Raw genomic sequence first — 13,078 nt, 5'->3', positions numbered from 1 at the left:
CACGTATTCTAGCTTCGAATCCGTACGTTAGAACATTTAAACGTCTTTCCGATCTAGGACCACTTGATAATTATAGAGTGACTTTGAATGCATCGGTGGAACTTGACCAAAGGGTGTACAATAAGCCGACCAGATCTGAGGTGTGAATATTAACATTTATCTTTATTCATTTTAAAATTAAATGTGTCATATTTATTATCATACATATCATATTAATTACCCTATTGAACTACACCTTTGCATAGGTTGCTGGTATTTGGGTTGAAGGAAATGACAACATCACTGCATATAAAAGAAGTATTATTGTCTACGGGAGGTCTAACTATAGTACTGAAATTCAACCTCATTTTGGTTGTTATGATCTTTTGTCGTATTCTTTATTCTTTCCTAATGGTGAGTCTGGATGACATCCTAAAATACCAAGATATGGGGTCGGCATGGATGAAATTCACAGTGACAATGAAGACAATGATGAAGGTTCAGAAGGTACGCCTTTAACATTCCTTTACATATTTAAAACATGTAACAGATATTGCCTTAAATATATGGATATTAAATTTATATTTTTCACATAAATTATGATATCACATAATCTACTTCAAAAAAAGGCAGAAATACTGTAAGTATGCGGGAGTACTATTGTTACAAGTTCCAGATACGGTCGAATGATAATGTGATTTTGATGGGAGGGAGATTATTCCAGCAGTTTGCAGTAGATACGTATATAAAGATTGAGACTACACGTTTGGTTTTTGTTGAAAAGAACCAAACCAAAATTAGAGCCGATTTATACCAGGGCGCTGTTGATTGCTTTATTGCCGGTGAGGCTCAACCAAGTAGGGTTGGACAGAGAGTTGTGTTACCTGCAAGTTTCATTGGAGGTCCACGTGACATGCGACAAAGATTTATGGATGCCATGGCTTTAGTTCAAGATGACGGGAGGCCTGATATATTTCTTACAATGACGTGCAACCCAAAATGGAAGGAAATCGATGATGAGTTATTGCCTGGACAGTCAGCTCAAGATCGACCGGACCTTGTTGCAAGAGTTTTTCATGCTAAGTTAGAGGAGCTCAAGGTACAGTTATTATAGAGACATATAATCGGTGTAGTGGGGTCGTATGTGTATGTGATAGAGTTTCAAAAGCGTGGATTGCCACATGCACATTTCCTCTTAATAATGACACCTAGATATAAGATGAATAATCCAGATGATTATGACAAACTTGTGTGTGCGGAAATTCCCGACCCAATAAGGTTTGCTGAAATGCATGATCTTGTCAAAAGTCACATGATGCACGGTCCTTGTGGTAGCTTACGAGAAAAAAGTCCATGTATGTAGGGTGTGCCAAAAATATGTCGTTTCAGATATCCTAGGCAATTCAATGAAAAGACATCACAAGGAGAGTACTCATATCCATTATATAGAAGGAGAAATAATGGAATTGAGGTGACTGTAAGAAATACATCATTGGATAACAGATGGGTGGCTCCATACAACCCAAAGTTGTTAATGATGTTCAATTGTCATATCAACGTTGAGGTTTGTTCGAGTATAAAGTCTGTGAAGTACCTCTTCAAATATGTTTATAAGGGCCATGACAAACAAGTTATCCATATTGATAAAGACCAAGAAAATGTTGTTATTAATGAGATACGAAAGTTTCAAGACGCACGTTATGTGTCCCCTCCTGAGGCATTATGGCGAGTTTTTAGCTTTCTTCTTTCAAAAATCCACCCTTGTGTGATGGCCTTGCAAATACATCTCCCGAATCAACAGTTGGTTAGGTTCAAAGACGGTGACAGAATGGAAGACATTGTTGATAGGGAGAAAGAAAAAAATTCAATGTTGACGGCATTTTTCAAGAAGAATAAAGAAGATTCCAATGCGAGAAAATACTTGTATAAGGAATTTCCCAAACATTTTACATGGAATCAGAGCAACCATTGTTGGAGGACCAGGGAACATAAATCAATGGTTGGTCGACTTGTTTATGCTAATCCAGCTAAAGTAGAGAGATACTACCTACGTCTGCTTTTATGTCATATCACTGGGCCTACCTGCTTTAAAGATTTAGACACAGCCAATGGTGTATTACACCCTACATTTCGAAAAGCAGCTCTTAAAAGAGGTTTAATAGAGACCGATGATAATTTGTCACAATGTTTTGTAGAGGCTTCCTTATTTCAATTTCCAAGCGCACTTAGAAGGTTATTTGCGACGATGCTGATTTTTTGCGAACCAGGAAATGTTCGCAAGTTATGGGACGACCACTATGATTCTCTTTCTGAAGATTATAGGAAACAATATGGATGTGCCGAACGAGTGCAAAATATGGTCCTCATTGACATTAGAGTCTTCTTAGAATCTATGAGTAAAAATCTTAGTGATTACGACCTTCCAAATGTCAGTGAACACATCGATTTACAATGAAGAGGCTATCGTGAGGTGCAAGAAGAATACTCTATAAATGTGGAATATGAAGACTTACATGCACGAGACTCTCTCAATCCAGACCAGAAGTTTGCATATGATGAGATAATGAGGCATGTGGATCAAAATATTCCGGGTGTGTTCTTCATAGGTGGTCCTGGTGGAACTGGAAAGACATTTTTGTACAAAGCTTTGTTGGAGAATATTCGTGCCCGTGGTCTTATTGCACTTGCAACTGCCACATCAGGTGTTGCGGCTAACAACATGCTAGGAGGGAGAACAACCCATTCACGATTTGGAATTCCCCTCAATCTTGATAATAACTCGATGTGCAAAATCACTAAACAAAGTGGGAAGGCTCGGATACTCTGCGAGGCAAAGGTAATCATATGGGATAAAGCAGCAATGGCTAAGAGGCAGGCAGTAGAAGCAGTTGATCGGACAATGCAAGACATCACAGATGAGAAACTCCCTTTCGGTGGAAAGATATTGATTATGGGGGGTGACTTTAGACAAGTGTTGCCGGTCGTGAGACGTGGTACTCGAGCACAAATTGTCGACTCTAGCTTACGAATGTCACCTCTATGGGCTTTAGTTAAAAGGCTTCGATTAAATATCAACATGAGAGCGGTAAATAACCCATGGTTTTCTGATTTTTTTATTACGAGTCGGTGATGGAAAGGAGGAAACATTGGACGAGTCCTTTATTCGTATACCTGATAACATGTCCATTCCATACACTGATAAAACTAAATCAGTGGACACTCTGATTGATGCAATATTTCCTTCTTTGGAATCCAACGACGCCGATTCAAAATTTATCATTTCGAGGGCGATATTGTCAACTAAAAATGAAAGTGTTGATGAGATTAATAATAAGTTGATCGAACGATTTTCTGGCGAGCAAAAAGTTTACTATAGTTTTGATGAAGCGGAAGATGACAAAAATAACTTATATCCGATGGAATATTTGAAGTCGCTAAATGTTAGTGGTATACCCCCTCATTATCTTCGGTTAAAAACTGGGTGCCCTGTAATACTTTTGCGAAATATGGATCCTTCAAATGGGTTATGTAATGGCACCAGATTGATATGTCGAGCTTTCCAACAAAATGTCATTGATGCAGAGATAGCTGTTGGCCAACATGCTGGAAAAAGAGTGTTTTTACCAAGAATTCCTCTATGTCCGTCTGACGATGAGATGTTCTCATTCAAACTAAAGAGAAAGCAGTTTCCAATTCAGCTTAGTTTCTCTATGAAAATCAATAAAGCTCAAGGACAAAAAATTCCAAATGTAGGTGTTTATCTACCAGAATCGGTATTCTCACATGGCCAGCTTTATGTGGCGTTGTCCAGAGGAATATCACGTGTCAACACCAAGGTATTAGTAAAGCCGGAAAAAACGTTTGATAATGATGGAATCTACACATCAAACGTTGTGTACAAAGAAGTGTTATGCGATTAACAAGGTACAATCAACAACTTATTATTTTACAATTTCTTCATATATGTATCTTAGATTCTCATTTGATGTTTAATGCAGGGCTAGCAAATGAAACAACATGATTGCAGATTGGTGTAGTTTATATATTGGACATGTTATAAATGTACAAAACTACATGATTGTATATTTTTGTTATTTTTAGGTTGTAAAATCAAGTATGAACTATTAGATGAATTATTTGAGATGTAGACTCAACTTTTATCGTATTGTCTGACTATGCACCTAGCAAGAAACTATTTGTTGAAATGAACTATTCGACAAAAAATAGTCTACCAAATGGCCGCAATGAATAGCTCACGTCTAAAGGAAACTAATCATCACATTAAAACTATCTTCCGAAAGAAACTTTTTGCCACCCGACGCTTAACGCGGGTAAACGGCTAGTGTATATATATATATATATATATATATATATATATATATATATATATATATATATATATATATATATATATATATATATATATATATATATATATATATATATTAAATCCCATGGGATGTTTGAACAGTAACTTTTTAACATTCACATTTTCACCGCATAGTTTCCTTCACAGATTTGTCATAGGAGTTTAGGACTTTTGGTTTCTGCCACCACTCTTTAGGGGATTTCACAGTTTTCATCCTTCAACTTTTACACTTGCAATCTCCATCCACAAAAGTATGTTCAATTGTCAGTTTAGTTCCTGTCTTTTCCAATATTGTTATATTTTGATACTTTTTCCAACATTGTTCTATTTTGATATTTTTTTACACAATTTTTTGTGGTTATTATGCATTTCAATATTATTTAGTCTTGGATTTTGTCGGTGTTACATGTTTTTTAAACTATAACTTCAAGTCATTTTTTAAAAAACTGTAAATTATATCCAACCCATGCGAAGCATGGGCTCTTTCCTAATTATATTTAAAAAGTATTATTTTGTAGGAATTTCAAGAGCACCAAACCAAAAATGTTCAATCCTTTTCTTTTTGCCCTTCCTTTTTTTTTTTCTTTTAAATATTATTATAAAAATTATTATTTTATTTTAGAATTATAAATATAATAATAATTATTTCATATAGTTTTAATATAAATATTATAACAATGAATAGTATAAATAAAACATCGATACATATTCATCATTAACATTAAATGGATTGTTCATCGAACAAAATATAATAATAATTATTAATATAAATATAATAATTTTGTTAATATAAATATAAATATATTTATTATTATTACTATTTTCTTAGTAGATTTATTATACTTAGATTTTTTATGATTATATTTTCAATAATTATATTTTTTTGTTGTTTGTATTATTATTATTATTATTATTATTATTATTATTATTATTATTATTATTATTAAGTATAGGTATCCCGTATTTCGCAATAAGCAAATGAAACCAGGATGATGTAATTGGTAGGTTTTTAAAAACCATTAATATTACATTTTTATAGAAATTGTTAGATGAACAACCGATAAAGAATGCAAAATATATAAAATTGGATAATGTAAATAATACTTTAACATTACCTTAGTATCAAATACATATACAAATGACATTACTAAAGATAGCGGTTATTATATCTAAAATACTAGTTGATCTCTGAGTTCTGTAGTTCTTATTATTATCAAAATGATGTACATGAAATATTCCATTTTTGTGTGTCAGCACCTCCTAAAATCTATAAACCATTACAAATTTAGAATTTAATTTTAAATTTATAACCTGCCAAGAAAAAGCACAATAGATCACTATCAAATTAACCTTCATGCTAGAAATTGGTGGGATGTCAATCCACCAAGCAAATTACATCTTTTTCTTGCAAATAAAACATAATGTAATGGTAAAAATGGGATCAAATCCAAGGAAAAACTATTATATTCAATTACCATTGCAATCCAAATAAAACTGTAAGTCTCGATTTCAATGATCCAAACTAGTGATAAATCAAATAGCAATTAATCAAAATAAGAATGGAGTAGAGGAAAGATTAAGCCAAGCAGACACACACTAATATCACAAAAACGTCAGATACACCTTGGATACACACAGATACATCACCCCATGACTGACACTGACACAAGCTATTTATAAGACCACCAGCCGAATACCTATGTACGACCGTACACAGGAGTACCACTGTAACGCCCGGGTTTCAGGGCTAAGCATTTTAGATGATGTAATAGTCTAGGTCAACTATTCTAACTCTTTTTGAAGTAATAATAATAAAATATTTGAGTATTATGTGAATTATGTGTATTTTCGTGCTTATTAATTATTTATAAATGTATAATAAATAAAGAATAAAAATGAGCGTCATAATTAAAGTGTGAGATAATTCCGATATATTTACATAAAGTTGAAATGGTCAAAACAAGGATTCCGGGGATATAAAGAACGCCGAAGTCCGAGTTATAACGAAGAAGTTATGACCCGTCGAAGTTTTGTGATAAAACCGACACGATATTGGGAAGCGTAAATAGTGAATTTACGTTAGAGTGAGTTTTAGCCTTAGAGATCTAAACAAAAGTCGTAGAATACGTTAAATCGAGAGCGTCTATAAAAAGAACGCCCAAATCTGACTTTGTATGAGGAAGTTATGATTTTTCGAAGTTTCGGCTTTAGCAGTGTATAACCCGAAGTTCGAAGATTAGATCGAACGGTTTTTAGCCAACAATACCTAAATGAGAAGCGAAGATCTTGTTATTTTTAGCATAACGATAAAAAGACAGACGAAAATGGACGTTGGATGAAGGAGTTATAAATTTTTAACGAACTAATCCTGTCCCGGCCTGTTAAAAATATAACTTTTAAAATAAATTCAAAATTAGCCGACGGAGTATTAATGAAAGTTGTAGAGTACGTTCCCGCCTTCGTTTGGATATAAAGAACGTCGCAAACGGAGCTCGTACGCAAAAGTTACGAATTTTTAAAGTTTGTAGTCGAATTTGCGAGATCTGATATGAGAGTGTTGACGTGGCGCTTTCCCAGCCGTCTGATGATGGTCGCTGAAGTCGCCTCGGATCATGACACGAAGCCCCCTCGCCACACCCAACGTTTGATCTCGTACGCGCCGCGTTCACATAGCCTTGCTCGGTCCAGGAGAAACCACGTCACACCACCGAGCCTTCGCCACCTGGCCTTCTTATCCGAAGTTACGCCCCGTGTAACCTGCTGAACGCCCAGCGTTCCGAAGCTGCTGGCCCCTATAAATAGATGCGAAGGGTTCTGAGTTTTTCACACTTTTCTTCACTCTCTCTCTAAGATCTTTCTCTCCCCAGAGTTCCAAACCCCCCTAAACCCTAGGTAAAACCCCTAGCACCTAAAGGAAGCCCCGAGGCTCCCGGAGTCCTGAGAAAAAGGGTATTTCGGTTTCGGAAATGCTGCTCCGAGCAAAGCCCGATTTTCTTTAAAATCCGTTGTAAGTGAGCTACGCTTACGCAATTTTTAATATAGCTTTCAAATAATTATAGTAATGTTATTAGGTTCTTAAAATAATTATTTGGGCTATTATTATGAGTTATATTGAGTGTTATTTAACGCTTATATAATAATAATAATAATAATAATAATAATAATAATAATAATAATAATAATAATAATAGCTAGACTATTAATTAGTCGCGGTTGACGTTAGACTAAACCCTAGTGGTATTGATACTAGGTTTTATCAAATGAAAATTGTTTTGAGAGTATCGAAGCGCTGTCCGAGTGCTGAGTCACCACCTTTCAGGTGAGTGCATAGTTACTTTCAGCTTACACATAGATATGCAGTATTTAAATAAATTACGTGTTGTGTGTGCATATTATCTGTATACTTGCTATCTATGCATGATGAACAATTTTTTTACATGTTTTAAATGATTTAAACTGTATACATATTTTATATCTCCAAAATGTGTTGGGTAAAACATGTGTAGATATAATAGTTGGTGTGTTACATAATAAAATGATGAGAGGCCTCTTTATAGATGTTATTGATGATCCAGTCATCTAGTGGAGTATCGATGACGACCATGGACTATTCTAGACAGTCCAGTAGAACACTAGCAAGTTCGCAACCTGTAGGTGTTTATTTGAACTGTGTGCTCACCAGGTGTATTCCATCCCCCACATGGTTGACTTAAGGACACTTATTGCTGAGGAATCCCCTTAGCAGTACTGTCCATCCCGATGATAGTCCTTAGACTAGGTCCCTTGTGTTAGATGTTTTAGGGACGTAAAGTGAGGATAACGAGAATGGGTAATCGGGTTTGTTTGGTTTGATAAAGTTAATAAACTTATTTATTGTGGGTTGAAAACAGTATGTGCTCACCAGACTCCCAAGCCCGACCCACTCAGAATCTTGTACTACAGGTAGTGGCGCACGAGCATAGGTGTGATGTCTTAGGATGAGAGATTAAGGGTTTTTAGGACTGTAAATACGGAATAATGTAGTAAGGCCTATGTTGTATTGTTTATGCTTATGATCTGTATCGAACATGACATCCTGAGTCTTTTTAATGAAATACACTTCTGTGGAAATGCTTTTGATAAATCTTTATCATATTTTGTTTTGGGACAATTTCCGCAACTCTTTTATTAAAAGGTTACTCTGATTTTGAAATAAAGTATAAACAAAACCGATCTTTTCTTGTCGTGAAAATGGGGATGTCACAACCACCGTACACACGACCACGGCCGTACACAACATACAAACATTACATACACCACAATAATTCCCAAAAACCTACCAAGACTTATACAAAATGAATGCCTAGCCTAAACCACTAAATTATGACCTATCAATCTCCCCTTGGTTTGTGGCTAGCATATGCTCAATCTTTCTCAATGATTAGAACATCACATCCTTCCATGGAACCACACCACATCTGCTTCTTAATGATCTACGCAACCATTCCAGTGTACTCCTTAGCAGCAGATTCAAAGATGTCTTTAGCAACCTGGATTTGATGAAGAGCCAATTGATGAATATCCCACTTTCCAAATTGAAAAAGATCCTTCTTGTCAAACAAACGAAAACAGCCATTTGGGAATTTGATGACATCAGAAGCTATGGCTTCATCAAATACCCAGTAGAGCATGTTTTTTTTAAAGAACCATCATGGAATTTCTGCAAGAGAGGAATCTGTCTCACTTGATTAGTGGCTGGCCACATCACTGTCTGGAAAGGCTTGCCAGTCAATGAATTAAGAACATCAGGGTGGCTCTTGAGAAAGGATTCAACAGTCTTCATACTAGGAAATCCCCTTTTTACTTGGTCTTCCAGGAAAAGCTTGAATTTAGTCGCTTGAGGAACATTTCCTGGATTGGGAAAGGGAGCATTAGCAAGTTCAAACAAGTCAACTCTCGTTAAAGAGCTGAAATCATATATGCTCTTGTAATACTCCACATTGGTACTTTTCCACTTCACAATCCATAATTGTAATTCATTATGAAATCCCAATGGCACAATTCCAAATCTATGTTGATCCATGCCACCAAAACGTCTCTGTTCAAGATTTGTAACAGTGATTCGGGGTTGGCCTCCACGAGGATTTTGATCTGAGTTCCTCTTGAATAGATACTTTTGCTTATTAGCAGATGACGCAACTTTAGCACGTTTCAAAATAATAATGTAGGGAGCTTGAGCTGATTCTTCTTCAAATTGATCAACCACCCTTGTGGTTCTAAGAGAGGGTTGATCTACCAGGTTGTCAGGAGGAGGAGACTGAGCTTGAGCACTAGAGGCATCCACATTAGATGGAGGCTGTTGAAATAAAGAACTTAACCTATCACCAAATTCTTCAAAAAGTTTGTTCTTTAAATTGAAGTAGAATGCAGTCAAGGATCCAAGATTAGTTTGCAATTCAGAGATTTGCTTTGACTTTAGGGCATTATCATCTTCAAGTTCAACGATACTTGTATCATGATTTTCAATCAGAAATTCCTAATCAATGTTCTTCTGATTTAAAATGCTGATTTCTTCTCAGAGTTTGGATATAGTAGGATCTTCATCCCCCGAATGACCTTCCTCAATAGATATTCCTTTTCCATGTGAGGAAGGTACTGGACTGTGTTGTTGTGACAGGTTCCTTGCTAGCCTGATAGAGGCTTCATATGGCAAAGGCCTTGTAGGGGAATATCCTTGAACAACTAAAGATCCTCCAGTTTCATATATGGTACTTGGGCCCTGTTGGGTTGGTACAGGTGATGCAGAAACAGATGTAGTTGTGATTGTGGATTGAACTGGTGGTGCTTGTTCTTGGATATATCCTCACTGCCTCGGATCAAGTCGTCTTTTATTCATAGGAGGCTGGGAGATTTGTGTCAGTATCTGATCACTCATCGATGGCATAGATGTTGGAATAACACCATCAAGGGGAGGAATCCTTGAAGATGCATCCATTTGACTTGAGATATCATCCATCGGTTTTGATGTAGGAGGCATTGTTTCAAGAACATCATCAGCAACCCTATTCTCTTTTGTTGTTTGAGCAACTTCATTGACATTGATAAAGAACCTGTCGAGAAACTCTAAACTAGGAACAAGGTCGTCATGCTCAAGATCAAAATTAAGTGGAATGTCATCATTGTTAAAACAAGACAAGTCCATTCCATCAAAAAATTCATCATCCTCTTCATCGTCATTCACCGCCACATGGTCCATCAAATTCTCTTCAAAATCATCTTCATCATAATCACTTCGAACCTCCACATATTTTAGTTGGTCATGTTCCTCTGCCATAATTGTGACAGGAGGAAGACGATTTTCTTCGTGCTCATGCTCCAAAGTCGAGATAACAATATCCTCAGTTTTAGTTTCCGTACGATTTGAAAGATCATCAGAATCAGAGTCATCACCTACTTCAGCAAAGTTCCCAAACTTAACCAAGGATACTTTCCTTCAAAAGTAAATTTTCCCTTACGATTTTGCTTCATTAGGCCAAAAGCACTTGAACTGACAAACTTGAGGTCCAAGGTCTCTCTGCTTCTCTCAATTTCTGGGTTCATGAAGTTGAAGATTAATTGAAGGAATCTTGGATACATAAGGAACTTATCCCTTTCCTTACCTTCAATGCTCCTAATCTTCACATTCAAAATAAACTTAGAGTAGTTGAAGTCTATTCCTAAAGCCAGAGTTGCAATTACACCAGTGTTAATCAGGGAAATTTCATCAGCTCCTAATTTTCGGCTAGAGATACAGCTCACAAACACATGAGCTAAAAATCTGCAGTGCGGAGGTAACAATTTCTTAAGAGTAGGAGGGAACGCCCCTTCGCATCCCATTTTATCCAAAATATCTTGAGTCTGAACCAAATGAATCTCCTTTGAAAATTTAGGCTTATCATTGATCTGCAACGCTTCACGAAGAATCAACTCATTTACCACGATCTTCTTTCCTTAGACAGATGCCTCAAGATACTTTGTTTCCTTTTCATCCTTTAGCGTAGCTGCATTGCTCCAGAATTCCTTGATCAATTGTTGATAGATAACACGACTGGTGGTGAAAGCAATTGGCAGACAACATCTTCTCAGTCCATGGATCATGGATTTAAAATCGGAGTGAACTTCTGGAGGATAAACTAGGAAGATGGCCAAGTTGTGAACTTCAGCAAACTTTAGTCCTGCCATATTGATCTGCACAAACCTAGCTAAGTGAGAAAAACACAATTTTTTTAAAAAAAATTCATTTTAGGGAAAAGTTAGGTTTACGGCCGTATACGGGTGTCCGACCGTACAAGCTAGTCCGACCGTACACAAGTGTCCGACCACATATAGGTCTACGACTGTACACCCTTCAACGATCGTACACCCTTTATCGGTGTCGAAACCCCCTTTTTGATTCAATTAAACCATCGATTTTCAATAGTTTTTGATCAAGATTAGCTTTATAGAGATCATCAAGGTGATACCTACTGAGTGGAACAATCAATTTTAGGATTAAATGATGATTTTGAGAGAGAATTATGGAGTGTGTACAACCGTACTCGGATGGTGAGGAGTAAAGAGTGTCCGGTCGAACACAAAGCTATATATAGCATATACATACCTGGTCCACCCTTAATGGGCTGCAATCCAACTAGCTTAAACTCCAAGCCCAAAATTTAAAAATAACACATTTTTAAGGACTTCAAATGAAAATAAAATAAAATAAAATAAAAATAAAAATAAAAATAAATAATAGTAAATTTGACGCATCACAATATACCACAAAATCCTCTACGCCCTCGGGCAGGGCTAAGATTGGCACCTCGTAGAATCTCTGTCTCAGCGTCTCAAATGCAGCCTACTACTCGAGTCCCCACCAAAAGACCACGGCTTTCTTCGTCAGCCGTGTCAGGGGTACGACTATCTTGGAGAAATCCTGAATGAATCTCTGATAGTAGCCTGCTAATCCTAGGAGACTCCGAATCTCGGATGGAGACTACGGAACCTCCCATCTCATCACGACCTCCACCTTGGCCGGGTCTACTGAAATCCCGTTCTGGTTGATGAGGTGCCCAAGAAGCTGCACCTCGCGCAACCAAAACTCACATTTGGAGAACTTGGCATACAAGCTCTCCCTCCTCAGGGTCTCCAAAACCTCCCTTAGATGCTCATCATGCTCCTCCTGAATCTTGGAATAAACCAAGATGTCATCAATGAAAAGTATCACTGATCGATCCAACATCGGTCTACACACGTGGTTCATGAGGTCCATGAATGCGGCAGGAGCATTGGTGAGCCCAAATGGCATCACCACGAACTCATAATGGCCATAACGCATCCGAAACGTGGTCTTCTGTATATCCTCCTCTCTAACCCTCATCTGATGATAGCCTGAACGCAAATCGATCTTGGAGAACCAAGATGCTCCCTGTAACTGATCAAAGAGGTCATCAATCCTCGGGAGTGGGTAACAGTTCTTCACCGTCACCTTATTCAGCTCCCGGTAATCTATACACATCCGGTGCGACCCATCCTTCTTCTTCACAAACAGGATCGGGGCTCCCCAGTGTGAACTGCTTGGACGAATAAATCCCTTGTCTAGCAGCTCTTGCAGCTGCGTAGATAACTCCTGCATCTCGGGAAGAGCCAATCGATAGGGTGCCTTGGCTATCAGAGCCGCTCCAGGAACTAGGTCGATCCTGAACTCTACCTGACGCTCCGGAGGTATTCCAG

The 13,078-nt window shown here is 37.1% G+C and overlaps 2 protein-coding genes across 2 annotated transcripts; both read left to right on the top strand.

Moving 5' to 3' along the window:
* The first annotated feature begins 1,180 nt into the window (after positions 1 to 1,180).
* On the top strand, positions 1,181 to 2,434 carry LOC145045776 (uncharacterized). Its single transcript, XM_078994097.1, has 2 exons — positions 1,181 to 1,257; positions 1,369 to 2,434. Exons 1-2 carry the CDS (start codon positions 1,181 to 1,183, stop codon positions 2,432 to 2,434), a joined length of 1,143 nt encoding a protein of 380 aa, XP_078850223.1.
* Positions 2,435 to 2,542: 108 nt separating this feature from the next.
* On the top strand, positions 2,543 to 3,899 carry LOC145045775 (uncharacterized). The gene is made up of 2 exons (XM_078994096.1): positions 2,543 to 3,064; positions 3,117 to 3,899. The coding sequence occupies exons 1-2, from the start codon at positions 2,543 to 2,545 to the stop codon at positions 3,897 to 3,899; spliced, it is 1,305 nt and encodes a 434-aa protein (XP_078850222.1).
* Positions 3,900 to 13,078: the final 9,179 nt, after the last annotated feature.

The sequence above is a fragment of the Lactuca saligna genome, chromosome 5 (assembly GCF_052625555.1).
Source record: "Lactuca saligna cultivar CGN05327 chromosome 5, ASM5262555v1, whole genome shotgun sequence".
In the NCBI taxonomy this organism is placed as follows: domain Eukaryota; kingdom Viridiplantae; phylum Streptophyta; class Magnoliopsida; order Asterales; family Asteraceae; genus Lactuca; species Lactuca saligna.
Note: the sequence above shows the minus strand (reverse complement) of the source record. Positions and strands in the feature narration are given on the sequence as shown.